This window comes from Sorex araneus, chromosome 3 (genome assembly GCF_027595985.1).
Source record: "Sorex araneus isolate mSorAra2 chromosome 3, mSorAra2.pri, whole genome shotgun sequence".
Lineage (NCBI taxonomy): Eukaryota > Metazoa > Chordata > Mammalia > Eulipotyphla > Soricidae > Sorex > Sorex araneus.
The window spans coordinates 39,492,509-39,516,670 of NC_073304.1; the positions used below are offsets into that span (position 1 = coordinate 39,492,509).

Below are 24,162 nucleotides of genomic sequence, written 5' to 3' on the forward strand. Positions count from 1 at the left end.
AGATAGGGCATTTGCCAATCAAGATTTAATCTCCAGTATCCAAGATGGTCCCCGATCCCCTCCAGGAGTGATCTCTGGGCATAGATGCAGGAGTAAGCCCTGAGCACAGCTGGATGTGACCCCAAAACAAAACAAAATCATATAGAAAAACAATTAAATATAAATATGAAGCTTAAACTTTAGTCTCATCCATAGAACTTTCCTTATAAAATATTCTTATCTCAGAGTGAATATTTCTTCTCAAAGACTAGAACACTGACTGGGTACATTACATTACCTGAAATGCTTGTTAAAATGCAGGTTCCACAGCCACCATCATGTAAACTAATTGGCCCAACTTTATAGATTCATGACTAATCTCGGAAAAGATGAAAGCTAAATCACAAAAATTTAAGGGTACACTTGTCCTCCAGGTGAAAACTCTGGGGTATCCTTGGGAGAGGGGTTAGGCTGAGTCCCCACCCTGTTAAAGTCATATAAGCTGCACTAGTACCCCACATCTTCGGCCATGCCAACAGCCCAACTTCTCTGCTTCGTGATGACTAATCTCAGCAGAGGCAAGAAACCAATGAAAATTCCAGGTACATGGTTTTCCTGGCTTAAAACTTTGTGGTCTTTTTTATTTTAATTTTTAAATTTTATTTTATTTTTATAAAATTGTTTACAATAATTTGTTGCATTTAAAATACCAAGACCAATCCCACCACCATTATACTTAGCCACCACCATATTTCAAATGTTGTTATCCCAACCTCCAGACAATGCCCCCAAACAGGGCCTAAATAATTTACTTTGTATTGTTTGTTATGAATAATACACTAAAAATGACTCTAAAAACTTTCCTTAGAGGAAAGTTTGTGAAGATTGTTGTATTTCACCCTGGAGTCATTAAATCCTTGTGTGAGAGATTACTAATATGCTAAAAATATGTAACGCTCTATGAATTTGCTTGTCATCCTTGCGCAGAGGCCATGCTAATCTTCTCTGTATTGTTCCAATTTTAGTATATATGCTGCTGAAAAGAACAGCTTTGTGTTCTTCTAAGAGCGGGGCCAGGCAGCCTCTCCACCCTGCACCATACTTCTGAAAGTCCTGGAAACCGCACCCATATCCCAAAGCCTTGTAAACTCATGGGCCCAGTTCTACAGATAGAGCACTTGGCCATGTAATATTGACATCCCAGTAGGAGCAAACCAAATTGGATGGGAAAATTACATAGGAGCTAACTAAGCACAATAAACAAAAACAACACAGAAGCCTCAACTAGCAACAAACAGCTTAGTAAACTCAGATAAGAACTAATGACCCCATAGTGAGACATAATAAATTTCACAAGTTTTCTTTTACTGTAATATATTTTGATAATTCCATTAACCATTTAGCTGTATCAAACAATATAAAAGAAAGTATTTTGGGCCTGCTAAGGGTATAAGCTTGGCAGTGGGGTGGAAAACTGGGGACAATGGGAGAGGGAAGGTCACACTGCTAGTGGTATTGGTGTTGCAACATTGAATGCCCATAGCAACTATATTATGAGCAACTTTGCAAACCATGGTGTTATAAAAAGTAAGTTCCAGGGGCTGGAGTGATAGCATAGCGGCCTTGCACGTGACCGACCCAGGTTCAAATCCCCGCATCCCATATGGTCCCCTGAGCACCGCCAGGAGTAATTCCTGAGTGCGGAGCCAGGAGTAACCCCTGTGCATCACCAAGTGTGACCCAAAAAACCAAAAAAAAAAAAAAAGTAAGTTCCAGAGTCACACTTTAAACCTAACCTAGTAAGCTGCCTTTGGGGGAGGGGCCCTGCCATATCTAGTGGTGTTAGGGGCTACTCTCACTCTATGCTCTGGTGTTGCTCCTGGCAATGCTCAGAACTTGGACTCAGGAACCAAATAAGAGTTTGGTTGGCCATATGCAAGGCTGCAAGTCCCTTCCTTAGCCTCTGTATTGTATTTCCAGCTCCAGTAAGCTTTATTTTTAACAAACTCATGCCCGCTAAAATTTCAAGATTAACCAAATCCGAAATTTTCTGGAATTTCTAGTATTTCTCTTCCTCAGTAAGCCAAAGAAAGAATTATAAGCATGGAAAAGTACAGGCCAAATCTTGTCATAGAATGTGTATTCTATTGTAACCCTGTTTATGAACACTTGGTAGCGTTTCTGTGGGACAGTTAAGCTGAAGTAATTACCTCATGGTTCTGTAATCTTTCTCTCTCCTCCCACATGACATTTGCACCAACTAAAACTATGGCTTATTTCCAGTTAGGATGGAAGAACTATCAGATCTCAGCTCTACGTGGACTGTGGTACTTCATGTTACATTTTCTCTTTCTTGGTAATTTAAAGATGTCTATGAAATTACTAACAAATCTTGTACCTAAACTATAGGGCCCAATGATAAAGAGAATAACATTTTACAAGAATTCACTAAATAGAAATGACTTTATTTTTTAGATTTAATTTCATTTTACAAGATTGTTCACAATAATTTATTACATTGAATATTCTGACACCAATGATTTCAATTCCATCACCATTATACTGTCCCACCACTATTATTTCGAATTTACCTACCACCACCCAAGTCTGCCCCAAAAAAGCAGGTCCCAAATATTTATTTTGTATTGTTTATTATGAATAATCCGCTAAAAATTACCCATAAAAGTTTCATAGAGGAAAGTGTGTGAAGATTGTTGTGTCTCACCATGGAGCCATTAAGCCTTTGTTTAAGAGATGACTAACATGTTGTTACAGGTTGAGTTTTGTAAGTCACTTTAATTATTGAAATCTCTTTTTAAAATATTTTTTTAATGAATTGGACATATCTGGGATTTGTAGCACTCAGCCCCAAAATGCCTCTAAATAGAATTCCACTGACAAATAATACATCCTTTCTGACAGATTTTTATAATAGGTATTTATAATAGGTATTACATTTTGTAATAAGAATGACATCTTCGTGTTGAAAGAAGGAAACTGGGAAAAGAACGACAAACACAGAATGATATCACTTATCTGTGGCATATTGAATAACTGGATAAGTAAATGTAGTAAAAAGTGGGGGATGCTTAAATCACCCTTAATCCCAGAGTTTAGGGAGAAAGATAGATAAAGAAAGAAATCAAGGTGGAGGGAGGAAGAAGATGAGAAAGGGAAGTAATGTGAGAATAGGGGTCAGATCTTCATTCATACTGATGATGTGTGAGAGTGGTATAGCTATATATCCAAAGCACAGACTCATCAACACTGAAAACATAAGATTAAAACTGCAACCACTGAATTATATAATGTGACTGTCAAGGTGAGATGGGAGGGAGCAGGGGGTGGCAGGGGATGGGGTATGGGAACGCTGGTGGTAGGAGTGGTCTTGCAATATTATATGCTTAATCTTAACTACCAATAACTTCACAAAGCACAGTTTTTAAATTAAATAGAAATCATGTAAAAATAAAGCAAAAATGTAAAATAATATGGATAATATCACCCAAAGTTCTGAGAAGAAAAATGAAATCATATTTAGAAAATGTTAAAGATTCTTAAGTGAGGTATCCTATAAAAAGTATAAATTATTAGCATTCCACTTATAGGCTGTCAATGAATTATCAAGCTGTCAGTGACGAGTCTGCCTCTTGAAATATTTCACTTTTTGTTTTTCAGGTTTCCTAGGTGGACATAATCTGCTTTAAAATTTTCCTTTTAAAATTGGGACGATATTTGAAAGCTTTAAATTTTAGTTTTAATCAAAATCAGACATTACCTCCCTCTAAAACACACATGGACTCCCTATGACTACAGTATGCATCTTTATCTTGACTTTCTATTGACTACATTGATTGACCCTATTAAACCATTTAGGTCATCAAAGCCTCAAGTGCTTTGGGTTAGCTAAAGTATTACAAAGTTCACTCGATTATTAGCAGTAAACCCTAATGTAGGAAAGTGATTAGAAATAAATTATTTACTTGCTGTCATGCATGCTTGTGAAATCATTCTACCCATTTGTAGTTCCAATTGCTATTACACAGACTGTTCTTTTACACAAACTTGCTCATCCTAGTCTCTAGAAACAAAGTCAACCCAAAATCTATCTGCAAATCACCTATCTGTTAAATACTCTCATAAGCAGGAACCCTCCTAAGCCCTAGAGGATGTTTGAAGATTGCCCCAATGTTCCCAATTTGCTGAACTGGAGAAGAAATTTTAAAATATCAGTTTACTGTTTGAAGGGATTATCACACATAGTTGCCTTATTTTGAATATCTTTAATAAGGATAAATATGTCACTTTCACGTACGAAAATTAAAAAAAATCTGAGGATATTGATAAAAAGATTAAATGTGTTGACAGATACCAAGAAAAGTAAGAAAGGAATGCATGTAATGATGTGTCGAGCTGCTGCACTTGGACAGAAGGCCCATATGGAAAAAAAGTTTCTGGAACTGAGTAAATGACAAATCACTATTGAGAAGTTCCTTGCAGAGTTACATGAAAGAAAAATATTTATATCCATCTTGACAGTGGCTACAAAGAGATCCGGGAGTATTTCAGTTGCTTGAGTTTGGTTGACTTCATTTCTTGAACACATTTTAGGATTAAACACTCACAAATGGTCCTAATATTTTCTGAACAAGGAAGTGAGATATTAGCACTTTTTTCCCCAGTGAGGTAGCTACCATTATAGCATCTGTCAGTTAGCCTTAGCTTTAAGTTTTACAAAGGAATCGATATATTCTGATTTGAGTTTCCCTCACATGGTAAAAATAAAATGTGAAATTTCAGTAAATGGCATGAAAAATTTTAGTAGTACCCAGTAAGTTCTCAGAAACTAGAGCTTTATACATAATCTGGACGTTTTAATGTTTTGAAGACTCAGTAAATTATGTAGTGTACAAGAGTGAAGTCTAAATTACCCACTCAGAAGGGTAACTCTATAGCCCACATGTCTGAATCCATGTATGCAGATGGACAGATACACTTCATTTCTCCTGGGAAGTTGAATTCTATAAAGCTATCACTCAGAACAGACGGTTTCATGATTGCATGACAAGAAAAGGAAAGATGACAGAGTAACCATAAAAATGAAAGGCCTTATGGAGTATTAGCAGCTGAGAACATTATGGTTTAAATAAAGAGGGGAAGCAAAATTAGTTTAAAACTGCAAGGAAAAAAATTGTACATAAGGTTTGAAGCATATGGACACCCACCCAGTTTGCAATGAGGGCAATGGGAGCCCCAGACTTTAGCTTATTAAAGATGACCTTTCCCCTCTCTAAAATTTCAAAGCTGACGTTTCAAGTGCTGAGCAGACTGTGTGCCATATGTAACATGACCTCAGCTCCACTCTGCCCGAGCACTGATGGCATCACTAATGAGAGGTGAAAGGTCCTTTTTCTTGCAGCTTTTTCAGAAACCCACAAACTCTTGCCTGTAAAGAAAGGCTCCCCCTCACCACTTGATTTCAAGAGAAGCCTGTTTAATACACAGTCTCAAAAAACATTTATTACAGGCTGATTTGCTTATAGACATAGCCAAATGGCAGGATGTACAATCACCATGCAGAAGAAAATATTTATTTTGACTCAGAAGGCAAAAGGATTAAGAGAACATTGTATTAACCTTGCCTTTCATCTATGTTTTAAAGGGAAATTCTCCAGAGACATTCATTGAAGTCCTATTTTTTTTTTTAAATAAAGAGTATCAAAGACTTTTAAGAAACCAGGTGTGTGTTTATCTGAGACGGGAGAAAGGGAAGAAACTATATTGAGGGCTGGGGTGGAGAGGTGGTTTCACAAAGCTGCTTCAGAGAATGCAAAAAGATGTATTGCAGGAATCTGTTACAGGCATTCTCCTACCGGCTCCCACCCCACCCCCTCCCTTTATTCCTGCTGCTAGGAAGCAAAATAACTTTTCCCCCCAAGCAGGTTGTTATCATATTCATGGCATGGTCAATTTCCGTTTGCCAAGAAAATATTTAGGCTGATCAAAGAAATTAGAAAATCGGATGAATAGAAACAGACGTTCCCACAAGAGAAGCGTTTCTCAACGTGAAGACAGGCAGATTGCAGCCCACCCAGTTACTCCTAGGAAATAGCTCCCCTGTCAAAGGCGGGACTACAGGGCCACCTGGATTCTGCTGGAAGGGCTATGGAAGCATGGAGTCTCCTCCGGAAATTCACATGGATACTGGCGCTTCGGACTCTGCTGGCGGGCGTGTCAGGAGAGAATTGGTTCTAGTATTTGTGTACAAATAAGGAGCACCTTTATCTACGTTTGTTAAAGCAAAGGAACCTTTCCAAAAAAAAGAATAAAAGTTAGTCTGGGATCCTTCCCCCCACCTCCCTTTGCCTGGTTTTACTAGAATCACAGAGATATAAGAAAGCATTATCCTTTTATCCTTTGTATATGACAGGAGTGTACTTTTGGAACCGAGGGGTAGCAGTTTTTCCCTCGGGGATATAAGCTGAATTTTCAGATTTATAAGAAAGGGTGGAGAATGGCTGATTTGCAGCTTGTCTCGCGGACTCCGCGGTCTTGGCTTGTGCGCCGCCACCGGGCGGCTGTGCACAAGAAAACTGACCATCGATCTCTTCGTGGCTCCTGGACCAGGCGCGACGAGCCAGGTGAGGACACGGGTGGGCCCCTTCAATTGTTTCAGATTGACGGGGGTCGCGTTTTGCTTCGCCCTGGCCCACGAAGCCGAAAGGCGGGCTGCTGGCGGGGCACGGGATTGGGATCCACCAAGGCAAACTGCAGCGCCTCCACAGCCCGTGCCGCGTCGCCGTCCTCACCCCGATGCCTCTGGCTTTCCGAGGGAGAAAGTGTGTGCAAGTGTGTGAGCGAGCGTGTGTGCGTGTGCGGGTGGGTGGAGGGGCTGGGGGTGGCCTTGCAGGAAGGCGACAGCGGGGAAATCTCAGGGGCGATTTCCGCTGCCGGCTCCGCGGCTCGGGCTAGGCCACCGCCGCTCCCCCGTTTTGGGCCCAGGAGCCGCCCTGCCACCTTAGCCTCTCACCGCGGGGGCTCAGTCGGGCACATTTCCTTTTCATTTTTTGTTTCGGTTGCTGGCGGTCGGGAGGAGGATCCTTTGCCAGGAAGACAGCGCCCTCTCTCTCCTCCGGTCGCTCCCGCCGCGGACCTGCGCCCCCTCGCAGCTCAGCTGACATCCCCGCACGTCTTTCTCGACGCGCCCACCCCACCCCTCCGCCCTCCACGGCTACTTCCTGCTCCTGCCGCTCGGGGGGGTCCCAGCCACCGCCTCGGGGAGCAGCCCCCTACAGAGCTTGGGGGGTTGAAGCGTGCTCTCGTCCCGGCCCCTAGGTCGGCTCGACAGAAACACGCGACCCCTGGCTGCACAATAGCGCGGGGCTGCGCCCTGGGCGGACTTGGCGCCGAGCGCTGCCGCGTCCCGGGGAGCGGTTCCCCGCGCGGGCGACCGGGCGCGGAAGGCCAGCGGGCGGGGTCTCCCATCGGAGTGGCCACCCGGCAGCGCGCGCACCTGGCAGGGCGGCTCATCCCGGACCCCGCAGTGGGCAGGAGAAACCTGGACCCGGGCCTGCTTTGCTGTGTGGTGGGTAGGTGCAGCGGGCTGATTTGAGTAGAAGCGCCCCCCGCAGTCTGCCTTTGAGCCTCACCCCGCGGGCTTCCAGAAAGCCTGCACCCAGTTCTACCCACGGTGTTGGAGACATTGTTGCAAAATCCAAACACTGGCAGGTGGGCGAGACTCGCAAAGGGGCACCGGTGAGTGCGGACTTTCCCAGTCCCCTGCTCCCAGTGTCGTGCCCCCTCTCCCAGCTCTTCATGGGGAGTAAAATATGATAAAAGTTGGCGCTTCGGTCAATTTCCCTTTGGGAACAGGGGCAGTCAAGTTTCTATTCACGAAACTTTGGATCCTTTAGTACCTCAACTGTGCACTTAGGGGAAATGCAAAGTTAAAAAAAAAAAACCCACACAAAAAGCTGACATAGGTACAAGACCAGAAATGCTTCAACCCTGCTCCCCAGAACCCGTTCCGGCGCACAGGGAGCCACAAGGGGAATTGGTTTCGTACTGACCCGGCTGCAGAGCGGAGGCGGCTCCCAGAAATGCACTAATTGAGTCACAAACCACCGGCCACCCCTAACAAAGCGATCTATCTCGGCAGCTTAGCGCCCAATTTGTCCGCAGCACTTTATTCCCCAATTCAGAAGCATTATCTTGTTTTTAAAAGTATCGCGGCAGAAACGTGGCAATTATCTTGGGCTCGGGTTACGCTAAATGGCTTTAGGCTGAGAAATGGAAGAATACAAATACCGAAAACGTGCTGATCGCCTAGTTGCCGGGCCTGGACCGGGGAAGGGAAGGCGAGATCTCAGCGGGGAAGAGGAAGGCTGGGCGCAAGTTTCCAGTCCCGGTTCTTTCTCCCCGGGTCACCAGCCAGAAAGAAGTGTTGGTTGGGCCTTTGTCCCTAGAGATTTAAGAATTCCGATGGATTCACAGAAGTTGGGAGAGCAAGGGTCACATCCCGAGATGACTGGGCCTGGGCTTTCGGTAAGAAACAGGTTGGGAGCTTTAGACCCTGCTCCGGTAAGGAAAAGATGACAGACAGGTCAGGGGTCAGCAGGGAAGAATCCTTCTTTTCTTAATTTTTTTTTTTTAAGAAAAAAGATCACTGTAAAACTGGGGAGATAGGTGGTATTGGGAGAAAACAACCAGGAGGAAAAGGAGAGCCAGCTCTGAGGAGTGTGGTTCACTGCCGAGACCCGGACAGGCGGCCTGGCCCGGAATGCAGCAAACGCAGCAGCGAGCACTGGAGAGGCCCAGAAAAACTCAAGACGTTTCCATATCAGGGGGAAACTAAAGTCGGAGAATCTTCTTGGTTCGCCAGGGTGAGTTTGGGCCTGGGATACGGGGAGAGAAGGATCGAGAGTAATGAAAAGCTTTCGGGTGCTGGCGCTCGGCGTGCAGCCGCCGGCTTGCCCGAGCCTCCCAGCCCGCGGTGGTAGCCACGCTGTGAGCGTGTCTTTTTCTCCTTCTGCTCCACCAGCCCCCACATCTTGAAGTAATCAGCTGCAGAGAAGGGACTCGTCCCCCTGGCATCTCAGGTTAAAGAAGGAGGTCCAGGAAAATGTGGTAGAGCCATTACAAGAAACCCGAGCCGCAGTCATCAGGGACTCCAATTGCCATCGCATTAGGATTGATTAGAGACCAGCAGTACCGTAATGACCCGGAAAGAGGGGCAGCCGGGGATTATTAATATCAGAATGTGGCGGGGCTCAGGGTGGGAGGGAAAAGCAAAGTGGGGCGGGAGAAGTTTTAAGTTACTAGGATTTGTATGTAAGTACAGGCTTACCTGAGGAAACCGGATAGTCGGTGAATCACGCAAACAATAAATCTAATTGCATCTAAAATTTCACGAAGGCTGATTTGGGGAGGAGAGTGATGGGGGATGGAGTGAAACTATTGTGAAAATCAGGCCAACATCTTAGTTCTTATAAGAGCCATTTCTGTAAACTTGTAAAAATCCAAATGAAGAGTTGTGGAGAAGTGCTACACGGCCACCTTTTTTTTTTTTTAACTTTTGAGCCTCTCAAAAAGATTTGGGGACTACTTTTTTTTTTTCAGTCACATTGGGTCTTCCCTTGCAGGCTATCTGGCAATGGAGTGGGCATTTTTTGCAGATACTACAGAGGAATAATCAACTGAATTCTAATGGAAACAGTTATACCTGGGTAGTGGCTTTTGTTTTTTTGTTTTGTTTGAGACACCGGCGATCAGGATCCCTAGGAGATGTAGAAAAAAAAGAGAGTGGTTTGTCTCCTTCCTCGGACTATGAGCCAAAACAAATCAGCCCCTGATGGTCTGGGCTGAAACGCAGCTCACTGGATAATTAACTCCATCTTTCCAGTCCACCCTAACTGTTTATTTAGTGTCACCCTGCATTACCGTCACTAGCACTTTCCTCTGAACAGGAGGTACTGCAGGCTTTCACCTCCCAAAAGGAAATTCTTTTTAGCTTAGACAGATGCTGTGTTCAGGATGTACATTCGTTGAGGGAAAAAAAGTTGATTGCAAATTCAATGGAAGATAAGGACTCTTGGAAAGTATCTTTAAACTTGTCCTAAGGCAATATTAATAAAGTGAAGGGGGCATATGTCTTTTTCTGTTTCTTTTTTAAAATAAGATTTCTTTCATATGAAGGGTTTGCATTGGACCACAACCAGCCGTGATCAGGGATTACTCCAGGCTCTGTGCTCAGTGATCACTCCTGTGGTGCTGGGGTGAGGGAACATATGTGGAGCTTGGAATCAAATCCTGGTTCCATAGTACAAGGCAAGCGCCCCTTCTATTATCTCTACAGCCCAGAATTCTTAATGGGTTCTGATGACATGTCCCTTTACTTTCAGAAAAGTGCTGCTGACCTTTCATGTCGAGTGGCATCTGCTGTCTCAAACCTGAGGTTGGCAAGTTCCTGGACCTGACTAGGAGAGTAGATGAGGTTGCCCCTACCCCCCCGGTTGCTCATCTACCTTCTTCCCTCTCACCCCAGTCTGGCCTCACCTTTGACCACTCAGCAGGGCAGAGCTGAACCCAGTGAGCATCAGAACCCTTAGCTTTTGGCTAAGGGAACTGCCAGAGTGCCCAACACCAGCTGGTTGGGCCTGTGAACCCTTCCAAGCACCTGGGCTGAAACAGGCGCAGGCTCTCAAAGCCATGGAAATGAGGGGACAGAGGAAGTGCGGGGAGAGAGAGAGATTCCAAGAGGGGCTAGACAGGGAAGAAGGAGGAAAGAGACCGAGACAGACAGAGTGAAAGAGACAGGAGAGACAGAGACAATGAAAGAGAGAGAGAGACTGAGTCCAGGAGAGAATGAGAATGTCAGGAAGAGGAATGAGAGGGAGAAGGTGAGGTTGAGATAAGAACGAGGAGGAAAAAAGGCACAGAATTTGTTTGGTTTATTTTTTAAAGAGAAACAGAGAACAGACGTAGGGGGTCGGGGGACATAAAGCACACAGAGCAAGAAAATAGTCCCTGTAGCCCACCTCCCACCCTACCCCCAGCCCCGTTTCCCCTCCAATTTGAGTTTCCTCGCGGCGGTGTCTCTCAGCTGAGCTTGCTGTCTCTGCTCTCTCCCTGGCCCGGCCGGAACAATGCGGAGACTGTATTTGGGGAGCCGCACTGGGCAACGGGGTTTGCAGCAGCAGCGGAGCTGGCCGCCCGCGGCTCTGTTTGTCCAGGTGTGGGCGGGGGGCGGCGGTGTAGGGCGCGGGACTCTGCGGATGCCCGGAGGAAGCCGGAGGCCGAGCTCGCTCGCTCCCCGCCAGCGGGAGAAAGCCCCCTCCCGCCGCCCCAAAATATATTCGGGGAACAGACAAATCTCCATTGTTTAGAAATAAGGCGAGGAGGCCGCTGGCTCCCCTCGGCCGGGCTGAGCGAAGCTGAAAGGACCCAAGGAGGGAGAGAGGGAGGCGGGGGCCGCGCGGATCCGGTGTCACGTTGCAGATTCCCACTAAAGATAACGAAACGTGATCTATTTTTCAGAACAGCAAGTGGATGGGAAAGAACCTTGACAACACAAAACTCATTTACTAATGGACTGGTTTTGGGTTTCTCTTTTTCGGGTCCGCAAATCGCTCTGTCGGAGCCCTTGGCCTATTCAAACCCGGCCGGGTGCGGGAGCGGCGTCGTGGGGAGGCAGGTGGGCGCGGCCCCGCGCGGGCTGCGGGAGCCGCGACAGAGGGTCGGACAGAGGGTCGAGGGTATCTGGAGTTTCTAGCTGAGTCAAGGGAAAAAAAGATGAATGTCGTCATTTCAACCAGAATTTGAGGAGTCTCCTCACTACCCCAGAGCGATGACACCAATTCGTTGAAGAGACACCTCCCGATGCCCTTCTCCGCCACGTATCTCTAGGTAGAGCAGGGCTGGATATCTTCAGCGCAAAGGCATTCTGAGAAGGCGGGCCGGCAGCCCCAAGCCATCTCTCTCCAAGCTAGAAAGGGAAACAAGTGGGTCCCAGCCAGCGGCTTTTGACCTAGGGCCTTAAGAACCTATCTGAACAATCCCAGGAGAAACTCGAGTCTCCGCATCTACCAGGCCAGTTAGGAGCACCGGCTGTTACCTGCACCGGGCCAGTGAAGACCGAAACCTGGCGTCAGGCGTCGCGGACCACTCGCTTTTCCCGCGGGAGCCGGGATGCTGCGAGGGCAGCAGCTAGAATTGCTTATTCCTTTTAAATCTCCGACGCATCTCTGCTTTTCGTGTGATTTGCATTGACAGCAAAGGTTTTAAGTTACTAGAACAACTCAGACCTTTCTGTATGCGATTTAAAATGGATCATTTGGCTTATGTGGTTTGTAAATTCATGTCATTTTACCTCTTTTAGTGGTTTTCAGTGAAAGGTTCCATTTGGGGAAACCTTATATATGCTAGGCAATAATTAACATTTATAACAATTGGTTCCCATAACCAAGTGATCGAAATAGCAGGTAGGCTTGTCGGTATGAAACGAATAGCACTTTTCCTTTCTAGTTAAGGGGTCTATCTATTGGATTAAACGCAAGGAGAAAGGCAAGTGGGCCAGGAATGGCCTCCCAGCCTAGCTTCATTGCTCATCAACCCCAGCATTCACAGGCTGACCATCCCAGGGATGTCTTTCCAGTTGTCGCCAATGTCTAGTATGTACTGGTTCCTTTTGAAGAAAGATGAAAGAAATGGTCTGGGAGGTCTGGAGGAATGGGTGGAGGGGGAGGAGGTTGGATTGGTATCTAATTGCCATCTCTCTGCTCCCTGTCATTCTCTGTAAATTTATACCTGCCCTTATTTGTCCTAGCTATGCCTCATTTCCTTATACAAAATTGTTAATTATAAGGCATATCCCATACTCAACTTACTGGTTGTCTTTTAAGAGATGTAGAGAGTTAATAGACACCCCCATTACCTCCCCCCCTCCATTGTCAGTATGCGCACTTGCTCCAGACTTTAGGGTATGGACTGATTTTCAGAGCCCAGTTTAAGTCTCCGTTCCGGTCCTCACACAGCTGCCATGTCAATAAGAACTGTTCCAAGAGGAGACATTCCTTCTGGCAGGACTTGGCCAACTTCATGTGAAACACTGTGAGCACCAAAATAAGACGAGGGAAAATTACCAGACATATGGACTTGAGCTCAGCCGTGCTAGACTTCCAGTTTAGAAAGTGAGTCTATGGGCACACCGTGTGGTATCTTTTGAAATAATGTGCACTCATTATATGCATTTAAAATGCTTAAACTTAATAAAAGATCTGCATCTGTCTCCAAGTTCTAAGTGCACGGGATAGTGCAGAGATTCAAAGACGCAAAAAGCATTCTGTGGGAATTCAGAGGAGGAGCTTCGCTGTCGGCTTGGAATCTGCTGAGAAGCAGATAGGATAAGAAAGCCTTCTGAGTTTAATATGTACACTGCAGGGTGCACTGGACTGGGTACATTATTTTAAACCATATAAATAATATAAGGGTAAAGCCGCATGGTGCTTCTCCACTTATATCTCAATTGGCAAATAGTTTCTGTGGTGCTGGGCACTGGCTGAGTCAAAACATTTAAAGAAGACAAGCAAGTTTAAGGAGCCTAGAGCTTGTTGTTCGCATTCACTAAGAGGGCACATTTAAATCAAAAGCGTTTTTGAAGTGTACTTAAAATTTTGTTTTGAACTTATCTAATCAGAGATAAGTGTAGCCATAAAGTCACTCTTCTTCCACCACTCAGCTTTCCTTATCTCCCAGCATTGTTCTTATCTCCTACCAGTCTCAGCTACAGACAATAGATTATCTTTGTTTAGAGACGCTAATTGTTTTCAAAATCTTCTTAATAATTGCTTTGGAACAAGGTGTGCAAATGAGGCTTGAGATAATAACAGCTTCATTTGTTTGTGCAGTTTTACTAAGCATTCTCCACACTTACACCAAATAACAGATGATGGTAATGAAATTGCAGGACATCTCTCATTCCCTGGGAGTAAAATAGGCCAGCATTGCAACACACACACGTACACACCTCTTTATTTAATCTTCTTGGAGCCCTTGTCGCCTGGGCTTTGAGGGCAGTGTCCCTCTCAGATCAGGCCAAGGATTATGTTACAAGCAGACTGCTTTTGGAGCCGGACACAGTTTTATTTAATTTACACCCCATCCAGAACTTTTCATATGAGGTTCCTAAAACATTTTTGTTAACAGCCAAGGAAAGCTTCTTGTCAGCCCTCAGTAACAGAGGTGGCTTTGAATACACAGCCCCCCACATGGGGAAACTGAGTCTGGGAAGGACTCTGCAGGCTAAAACCATAGAATGTTGACACCAAGTCACAAATGAACCCTTGCAATCTTATCTGCTCAGCAGTTATGCTCCAAACTCTTCATGAGGTTCCAAATTGTAGCGGCCTTTTAAGAATGTGGGAAGCGTTATCCAGTAGCTCCGTGGAAGACGGTGGAGCGTGGTGCAGCGCGTTAGGAGTTAGAAGGCAGGAGGTTAGGTTTGACCCCTGGAGCCCGAGTCAGTCCAGAGAAAAGCCACTCTTCAAGTAGCTGCAGCCTGGGGCCCTGGGCTGATCTTGCATTATTTATCGTGCTCCATAAGCTATTCATCAATCCATTATTTATTCATTCCAACATTAAGGTAATTAAATATGAGCTCACCGGGAAAGGGCAAGTCTGCAAGGGAAGGGGACAGGGGTAGGAAAGGAGAGGAAGGGACCTAGGTCTGCAGTCATTGATTTGTGCAAGGATGTGCGCTGCTGCCCTTAGGTAACACTGGCCAGGGGGCTCACGTTGCAGGGTCCTGACGCGCTCTCCCACTCCCACTCCTCCCCCCCACCACCTCACTCCCTGCGTCTCCGGGTTCTCCTCCCACCACTCCCTGTACCCGGCTGCACAGGCTCACCCTCCCCGCGCTGGGCGGCGCGGCCTCTCTGCCGGGTCTGGCGGCTCGCGGGCTGGCCGGCCCCGGATAGGCGCCGCCTGCAGCCAATCAGCGCACGGGGGACTCTGCGCGCTTTAAGGCCGCTGCGGGGAGAACAGAAACCAAGTTCCCCGGCAACGAGCAGCATCCACCGGGCGAGAGGCCGGAGCCTACGAGGGAGGCCCGTAAGGCGGTGGAGCTCGGTGTTTTCCGCGAGCCCCACTCTTAATCTTCCTCTTCCGCGGCCGCCCGTCCCCAAGTCTCGGCTGGCCCTTTCGCCAACGCAAGGCAGAGGGAGGGGGCTAGAAGTAGCCGCCCTCCCCTACCGAGGCAGCCGCCCCCTGCTTTTCGGCTTTGCTCCCTGACGCGTGCGCCCGGGCAGTGCGCCCCGGCAGGCCCCAGCCATGTCCATGCTGCCGTCGTTCGGCTTTACGCAGGAGCAAGTGGCGTGCGTGTGCGAGGTTCTGCAGCAGGGCGGGAACCTGGAACGCCTGGGCAGGTTCCTGTGGTCGCTCCCAGCCTGTGACCACCTGCACAAGAACGAAAGCGTGCTCAAGGCGAAGGCCGTGGTCGCCTTCCACCGTGGCAACTTCCGCGAGCTCTACAAGATCCTGGAGAGCCACCAGTTCTCGCCGCACAACCACCCGAAGCTGCAGCAACTGTGGCTGAAGGCGCACTACGTGGAGGCCGAGAAGCTGCGCGGCCGACCCCTGGGCGCCGTGGGCAAATATCGGGTGCGCCGAAAATTCCCGCTGCCGCGCACGATCTGGGACGGCGAGGAGACCAGCTACTGCTTCAAGGAGAAGTCGCGGGGCGTGCTGCGGGAGTGGTACGCGCACAACCCCTACCCGTCGCCGCGGGAGAAGCGGGAGCTGGCCGAGGCCACCGGCCTCACCACCACCCAGGTCAGCAACTGGTTTAAGAACCGGAGGCAAAGAGACCGGGCCGCCGAGGCCAAGGAAAGGTACGCGGCGCGCTCCCCGCTGCTCGGGTGACCCCCGGAGCCTTCCTCTCCTTTCCTTTCCTTCCCGCCTCCCGTAGGCACTGGCCGGAGCCGTCCCGCGGGGCGGCGCCCCGGGCCACCGGGACACTTGAGAAAGTTCAGGAACTCTGCGATCACTCGTGAGGGCCGGGGACGCATTGGATTTGATCGGCCGTGCGTGGGTTTCTTGGGGCGTGCGTGTTGGGGAACGCGGGATCTGGGTCCGTTTTCTTGAAGCCTTGCTGGCAGGCTAGGGCAAGGAGCAGGCGCTGAGAGTGTTTCTCGCGTAAGTACAAGGGAAGCGGGTATTGGTATCGCGAGGAAAGGGGTTCGGTGGGGCTGAGGCTCGCGTACCCCACTCCGTTGACTTCCCTAGAGGGGTGGAGCTGGCCGGGGACATCCGCTCGGGTTTCCCACACGCTCGCTTTGGGCAGCCTTGGGAGCGGAGAGCTCGCCGCCTTCTCCCTCCCCCCACCCCCCCGACCCGAATCTTGGGGGACGTAATTCTCAGGAGAGGGTGCTTTGGGGGGAGTGGGAGCTGCATCCCCAGAGCCCAGCATTTCTCCCCCGCTCCCTGACTCGCAGCCCGGCTGTCCGCACCCCCCGTCAGGATGAGTTCGCCCGTCGTAGGCTTTGCGCGCCGCGGAGCTCGGAATCCGTCTGGGATTCTGGTCCGCCTCCGACCTGCCTGCGCCCGCACCGGGGCCACCTGGCCCGGCTCCATCCTCTCCCTCTGGAGTGTCCGACTGAGATTGGGCAGTCGGAGGCCGCGGCCGCGGCGCCGAGGGCGCTCTGGGAGGCCGAGGAGTTGGGCGGGGGGATTCTGCGTTTCCCGAGGCGGACCGGCCAGCGTCTCCGAGCCTTGGCATCACAGATGTGGCCTCTGCACTGCGCTCTGGGTTGGAAAAGCACACAGCCTGGCTAGAATGAGTTAAAATGGGTTTTCTGGAAGAGTAAGAAAGACCGTGAGGGGCGGGGAGCAAAACGGGGAGACAGGCTGGCGCTAGGGGAGGGGAGGACCGGCTCTCCGCAGGCGGAAGCGGCGCGGGCTTGGCAGCCTCCCCGCACCCGATGCGGGACGGACGCCCGGGCGCTATGCGGGCGTCTCCTGGGGTGCACGGGGGTGTTTCCCGAGGGGACTCAGAGAACGGGCCGTGAGAGACTTAAGAACTGAGCCAGTAGCACGGGGACAGGACAGCTCGGTTCCAGTTAGACTTGGGTTACAAAACGACCGTCCTATAAGCCGGGCCCAAGGGCTCGCTCCCTGGTGAAATCCGAGAGACTGGCCGCGCTCCCTGTGTTTACTCAGGTCACTGGGCCGCTCCGGACACCACTTCCCATGACCTGTCCTGGGTCTCCGAAACCACAACCTCCGGCAGGGGCAGGGAAACTGGACATTTAATTGTTTCCTCAGATGGGAACGGGGCAATTGACTCGACTCACCCCAAACATCTGCACTGTCCTCTGTTTGTTCCCTCATCATTAGCTTCTGCAGCAGCAACCATTTGTCGGTAGATTTTCACACTTAGTTACTGTCCATTGCGGTGCTGGTTCCTAAGTATTTGAAAATAACTGCTGGCGCAGTGGGGTGGGGACGGGATACAGCTACTGAAAACAAAATCGTTAAAAGTATTGTTTATATCTTTCAAATATGAATATCTGCCGTTCTGAAATCTGGGAGTGGAAAGGATGGCTCCTAGGAAGGCTGGCTATAGGCTCTCCATTTCTCCTCTGCTCTTCACTACCACCAACAGCCCCTGGGGGGATGGGGGCAGCGGTGCTCCATTTGGGTGATGACTGATTGCGGGAAGACTCCTTCCAACATCCCTGCCGCCATCTGACACTTTTTTTTTAACCTACTTTTTTTTTTTTAACCATATGGTGTTGTCCTCTATTTCGTAGGGAGAACACCGAAAACAATAACTCCTCCTCCAACAAGCAGAATCAACTCTCTCCTCTGGAAGGGGGCAAGCCGCTCATGTCCAGCTCAGAAGAAGAATTCTCACCTCCCCAAAGTCCAGACCAGAACTCGGTTCTTCTGCTGCAGGGCAATATGGGCCACACCAGGAGCTCAAACTATTCTCTCCCCGGGTTAACGGCCTCGCAGCCCAGCCATGGCCTACAAGCCCACCAGCATCAGCTCCAGGACTCCCTGCTCGGCCCCCTCACCTCCAGTTTGGTGGACTTGGGGTCCTAAAAGGGAAGGGACTGGTGCCTGGAAATGCCAACTAGGAACACTTGTAAATAGAAATCAGGAACATTTTTGCAGCTTGTTTCTGGGGTTCTTTGCGCAAAAAGAAATGGTGGACTTTCACAAACCAACAAAGATCTGAAGCTTATCTGCCCTCCTCTCTCCGACTGCTCCCATTTTGCATTACCCCTTCCAGTGCAGAGGTGGGTGGGGGAGAACCCTAATAAACAAAAGTATCCAGTCACCCAGTACTGATTCTGGGCAACCCCTATACCTGCTTCATACCCTTTCTGCCTTCCTTTCTTCTTTTCTTTGTTTCTTCAGTGAATGAGGATTACAAATCAACTGGATTTAAATTATTTTGAAAAATTTATTTGTGGGAAAATGTTTTGGGAAGAGGGAACAGGAAATGAAAGAGAGAGTTTGAGCGAGAAGTCAAAATAGTGACAGCTTCCAGCTTGGTAGGAATTGGTTGCATTCTTAAGGTGAAGAGGAAGAAAATAGGATTTTAAAAGTTTTCTTTGATGGGTAAAATTAAGTTTACATTTTTCATATTTAGTGTTAAATAACTGTAGATTAAAATGAAAGAACAGTATTAGGGGAAAACAAGTGCCTAAATGTCTTAATGCTCTCTAAGTGAGGCAGTTAGAAATACAAGTGACCATTAGTAATACAACTATTTTTGTCCAATTTAGTGAGGGTTTTTTTGTTTTTGGTTTTCTATTTTAAATGGCAAACTTTTAAAATGTACTAGTGTGAAAAAGACACCTTCCTGGATGCCATTACTTCTCATGTCCTCCAAGCTTTCAGATCTGTAGCCTCCTCCTATTGAGGATTTCTCCTCTTTCTAATTTCTAGCTTGTAAGAATATGCGACAAATCTGGCAATCTGGTCTTTGTTACTAAAACAGCATGTTGTTTTCAGGTTTCTTTTCTATTGTACCTAAACCAGTCTAAATTAAAACTTCGTAGAACACCAGGAGTACGATTATCTTTCTGGAAGGTGAGTTGTGTATTGCTGTCATTGGACCGTATTTTTCTTTTTTTTTTAGTAGTTTCTCACATTCTTATTAAATGGTGGTTATAAACTGCAGGGTACTTTAAAGACCATCACCTCTACTAAGGTGACTGAGTTCATTATGTGACAGAAAAGGAGTGATTTAGCTTTGGGATATTTATTTTTTTATTATTTGGATAAGTAGTTTTGTTTACCACTAGCTCTTCTCCAAGGCATTCATATGTTAACTCGGCTCTTTTGTATTAACACGTTTGTGACAAGACTGTGAAAGTAAAGTAATTTATCTGCTTTAACCAAAAAGGGAACTAGAACAAGGATACCAACATTGTGGATTAATCTGTACAAATAGCAGGCCAGCAGGATAGGAGCTCTGGCAGTACTGCCAAATAGTGTCCAGGAAACTCCTAACAATTATGTAGGCTCCATATTATTTTTGCCTGGGGCAAAAATGATGTATCTTTCTTTGTATTTAGTTTTTAAAATTAGTGAAACAAATTGCATTATTTATTAAAATTCTACTCAGGATAACAGGATTGGCTTTCTTGTGCTTTGTAAAATATTGTTCCCCAGGGAGAGAGAGTCTATTTATTTTCAGACATGACAGTTTCATAATTTTGATTTTTCCCGTCCATAAGTGTCACCATCAATATTTCTTTTTACTCTTTTCCTGTCTCTCCTGTCCTGATCTAGGACTCTGTGTGTATGTGTGCATGAGAGTGTGGTGGGCAATTTTATATAGACACACTTTTATGTGTCAAATAGTTGACTGAGTTCATGGGAGAAAGGTCACTGTACTTAAACTGTAGTCACTTTTACTTATAAAGTCTTTATTATTATTATTATTTTTTTGCCCAGTGATGGACAGATGTGCACACAGCCGCTCAGAGACTGTCATTTGGATTGGGAGCTTAGGGTCCCAGTCTCCCTTGTTAGTGTTTTGGATCATTAAGTTGGTGTTTATTTAAGTCACTAGGGTGTTTATTCTCCACGTCTTGGGCCACGGAGAAATGCCACCCTCTGCAGGAGGGGCTCTCACAGGGGATCTCTGCACATTCTTCACATTCACTCCCCAAAACAAACACCCTACACAAAGATAGCTTTCAGTGACCCTGACAGGCTTCAAAGGGCACCGCGGAAATCTCTCTGGAAAATAAGGAAGAGCCAATTACTTTAATTTCTTACATGCCCTCTCTTCCTTCTCTGATGACTACCCCCCACTCTTCCAGTTCGGCTTAGTATAATTTTAGACTCGATGAAGTTCTGTCTCAGTGGGCGCCCTGGCCCACTTCCTGCTCCCTCTTGGTGAATCTTGGAAAAATCTGCAGATCTGGCGGGAGGCAGAGCGGTCGGTCCTGTAAAAGTCCCTGTGATTACTGCTTGTAAACTCGTTAAAAGGACAATTTTCTGTCACAGCCATAAACTCTTTGTAAAACCTCTGGCACTCAAACCAAAGTGCGCATATTCCAGATGTGTTTAATAAGAAATTGCACAAGCCGCCTCCCTCCGACGTGCTCTGCGCAGCCTGGCTCAACCAGGGACAAGGAGGAGGAGGCGAGAAAGCTGGATATTGCTTCGAATTTTCTTGGCACTCATCTTGGTGCGATCATTAGGGAGAACTAACCATACATATTTCCCCCTGGCGGAAATCTTCGAGGACCAGCTGTTAAGAGACCTCTAACTTACCTTCTCCACTACAGTCTCGGTTTAACTAAATCAAAAGTCACTCCAAAGTTTATTGTCAGATTTCATAAGTATAGCCAAAAGCAATGGACAGTTGCTTGTAAATAGTGTTTTGGGGATGAAATCTTGCAGCCTTTTTGCCAAGTAAAATTTTTTAAAAAAAAATACAAGGGTGGGGTTCGGGGGTTGAATTTTTTTTTTTTTTTGGTATATTTTAAATCTGAACACCATTTTTCATGTTCCTGCCGTCTGTTTGACTTGCTGGCTGAGACCGAAACTTTTAATTCTAAGAGGCCAAGGGACTTGGCTGGCGATTCTTGCTTGAGTTTTGGGCTTAGCAGGTAGGAACCCCTGTGTCCCTAAGGCCACACAAACTGCGGGCAGAGAGGAAGACGCCGCTGAGATCTGGTCTTGAACCTATTTTCCAGGCAAGGACAGCTTGGTCTTGAAACAGCGCCTAAGTAGGGAGTTTCCAGGAAGCACCAATGGCATCCGTGCTTATTGCGGAACCCTGAAATTGCCGAGCAGGGACCACTGGTCCCCGCAACCTGAGCACCGGACGGGGCGCCCGGCCCGAACCCGAACCCGGGCGAATTCTCCTGCCTGCGCCGCCGCCCCATCCGCGGCCTCTGCGACCCATGGGGCGTCGTTCCTGCCGCCTCCCCCGCCTGGAGGCCTCTGGCCAAGCCTGCAGACTTGCACTCCAAAATTGGGAATCCAGAGGCGTCTGTTCCACAAGTCCCGACTACAGAAAACTTGCGGAGTTCCTCCTGCCACTCGCAGACGTGCGACTCGCCCCTCGCCAGGCGTGGGGAATTTGGGGCGCCGCTGTTGCCCGCTCCCGGTGGCGGCAGGGAGGCAGCCAGGCTGGCCTCGAAGGGTTCGACGGAGGAGGAGGCCGCCGCCTGGACTGAGGGATGTGCCGCTAAGATCTTCTGCCTTCTGGATGCAACTCCTAGGCCCGGTCCAGTCTCCTGCTGAGCTAAGGAGCTACGTGCAGGGCGAGGCAAGTGAGCTGCGCGGGGGTAGGGCCGCGGGGTCCGGCCCGTAGGGCTTGAGCCGCAGGTGGCAGCGCTCCCTGGCGCTCATGCACCGCACTTTGGGCCGGCGCCGGCTGCTCTGGCCTCTGAGCGCGGCTGGCAGGCGCCCTAGGCCCGGCCTCCCATTGCTCGCTGCTCTGCGGGTTTCGGACGCGCGAGGAGCGACCCCTCGCTCCCCGCCACCGTGGCCTTTGCTTTGCGACCCGTGCTTTGCGTTCGGCGCAGAGGTGCCTGCCCGGGAGGCTGCGCTAAACTTAAGTGGCCGAGGTCTAGAGCTCTGGGGTCTAGAGATTTCGGGTAGAAGCACCCTCAGCCCTGATGCTTCTTGGGTGGGGTCCTGGAGGGCGTCCTCTGGGCTACCTAAGCCCGGGCGCGGCAGGAAGGCTCGGGCTTCCGGCCGGGATGTCTGCACATTGTGTACTTTGGCGGTTGGGGTGGCGTTGACAGGAGTAGGTGGGTCAGGGTTAAATTGAGGAGAATCGCCCCCACGTGCCCTCTGCGCTTTCTCCCCCATCCCGCAACCCTCCCCGAGAGTAGAGATCTCTTTTCCGGATCTACGAGGCCTGTGCAACCAGGGTCGGCGCCAGCTTTGCACCTGAGCAGCCTTCGCACTTCGGGTACCGAGGGCTTAGCCCCTTAGCCTGCAAGCCTGGGAACGACTGAGCCCCTTGAAGGGCATAAGGACCCCTCCATCAGTCTGACGGAATCTAAGAACTCCATGTAGAAGATTCTTTAAAGACAGGCCCGAAGCAGGCAGCCAGGAAAAGTCCAAAACACGTGCGAATAGAAAGCTTATCTACCAAGAAGGAAAAAAACCCCAAACCCTTCCCAGGCAAGGCCGACTTTCTCTAGTTTTTAAAAACCGAGTGAACACACACACATACAACTTCGCTCCCGCTGATGAAATTGGAAACCTCTTCTCCCACTGAGGATGACAATCAGTGTTTCAGACGCTGCGGTCCTTTCAGACAGCGAGGAACAACACTGCAGTAGCCTTTAAAAACAAAGAGAAAGAGACTGCTAGAGGCGCGTGGACGCCTGACTCGCTCCCAATCTGAGGTTGGGCTACTCTCTTTTTGCCTTGTGATTGGGTGGTTGAGACCCCAGTTCTCAGAAGCTAGAGCACCTCTGATTCTGGAGTTCTTCTACTAGTTACTTCCTCCACCCCTCCTTTCGGAAGATCCTCGGTAATTGTTTTTTTCTTTGCCATCACTTAAGATCACATTTTTTTCTGTAAACAGGAAAATTAAAAAAACTAGAATTCAAACATCCTTATCTTTGAAGGGCCGGAAAAAAAAAAAAGAAAAAAGTTAACTTCAGATAAGCTTCTGGGTGAAGTAGCTCCTCTTCCTTTTTCACTGCTATTAGTAGTTGTTATTGAAAAGATAGGTAAGTAGACACACAGATCCTCATTACTTATTGTAATGAGGCAGGGAAATGTGTACTAGCTTCTTCTACCTTGGTCCTGTCCTTCCTAACTTAAAAACTCAAAATTTCATGCCACTGACAAAGGCAGATATACACAGAAATACTTATGGATTACACTTTTGTAATTTGCTATAAAATCTAATTTGCATTTAAAAAGTGGTCATGGCTTTAAAAAAGACATGGCTCTGGCTGGAGAGGGTACAGCAGGTAGGGCACTTGCCTTACATGCAGTGTACCTGAGTTTGATTCCCAGCACTCCATATGGTCCCCTGGGCACCACCAGGAGTGATTCTTGAGCGAAAAGCCAGGAGTAACTCCTGAGCGTTGCTAGGTGTGACCCCCAAACACAAAACCATGGCTTTATACGTGGCTTATTTGGAGTAGATGGTGGTGATTCAGGACCTGAGCTGATATACATATGGGACTTTAAGGGAAAAACTTCCCCTGGACCATGTATTTTTACCAACAGAAGTCATTATATTGCTTTAAGGTTTTTCTAAAACAAAACAAAACATTGAAATGTTCTTTTACATTTCATAGAGCTGTTGAGTCAGCAACCCTGACAGAATCCATTAGCTCCCAGCAGCGAGTCAATAAAACTGACTTCCTAAGGTTTGTTTTTAAAAAACATTATATTATTTTAATAAACTCAACTACTCTTCTTCCCCACCCCCTCTTTAAGTCATAGCTTTAGTTGCTTCAGCCCTAATATGAGTTGCCAGCCATCCAAATGATCTAAATACTAGGAAAAGGCAATAGGGGTAAAAGAAAGAAAACCAAGCCAAACCCACACAACTGTGACATCTTAAGTTGTCCCTCACTTGGACATTATGTTTAAACTGTAAGCATGCATATGCAGTAATGCCCCTTAACTTTTCTACCTGTGTGTTAATGTGCTCGTGTATGTGCGTGTGCGCGTGCGTTT

The 24,162-nt window shown here is 47.8% G+C and overlaps 1 protein-coding gene and 1 non-coding gene across 2 annotated transcripts; one reads left to right on the top strand and one right to left on the bottom strand.

The window, feature by feature from the left end:
* Positions 1 to 921: 921 nt before the first annotated feature.
* Positions 922 to 1,026, bottom strand: LOC129403832 (U6 spliceosomal RNA). The gene has a single exon (XR_008629492.1). It is a non-coding gene; the product is annotated as a U6 spliceosomal RNA (small nuclear RNA).
* A 14,262-nt stretch (positions 1,027 to 15,288) lies between these two features.
* LOC101540831 (homeobox protein SIX1) lies at positions 15,289 to 19,236 on the top strand. The gene is made up of 2 exons (XM_004612382.2): positions 15,289 to 15,863; positions 17,784 to 19,236. Exons 1-2 carry the CDS (start codon positions 15,304 to 15,306, stop codon positions 18,076 to 18,078), a joined length of 855 nt encoding a protein of 284 aa, XP_004612439.1. The 5' UTR covers positions 15,289 to 15,303; the 3' UTR covers positions 18,079 to 19,236.
* Positions 19,237 to 24,162: the final 4,926 nt, after the last annotated feature.

Bases quoted from the DNA above. Each gene is read 5' to 3' on its own strand.
- LOC101540831 (XM_004612382.2), top strand. From the start codon at position 15,304: ATGTCCATGCTGCCGTCGTTCGGCTTTACGCAGGAGCAAGTGGCGTGC. The intron at 15,864-17,783 runs GTACGCGGCGCG...TCTATTTCGTAG, and splicing joins GCCGCCGAGGCCAAGGAAAG to GGAGAACACCGAAAACAATA.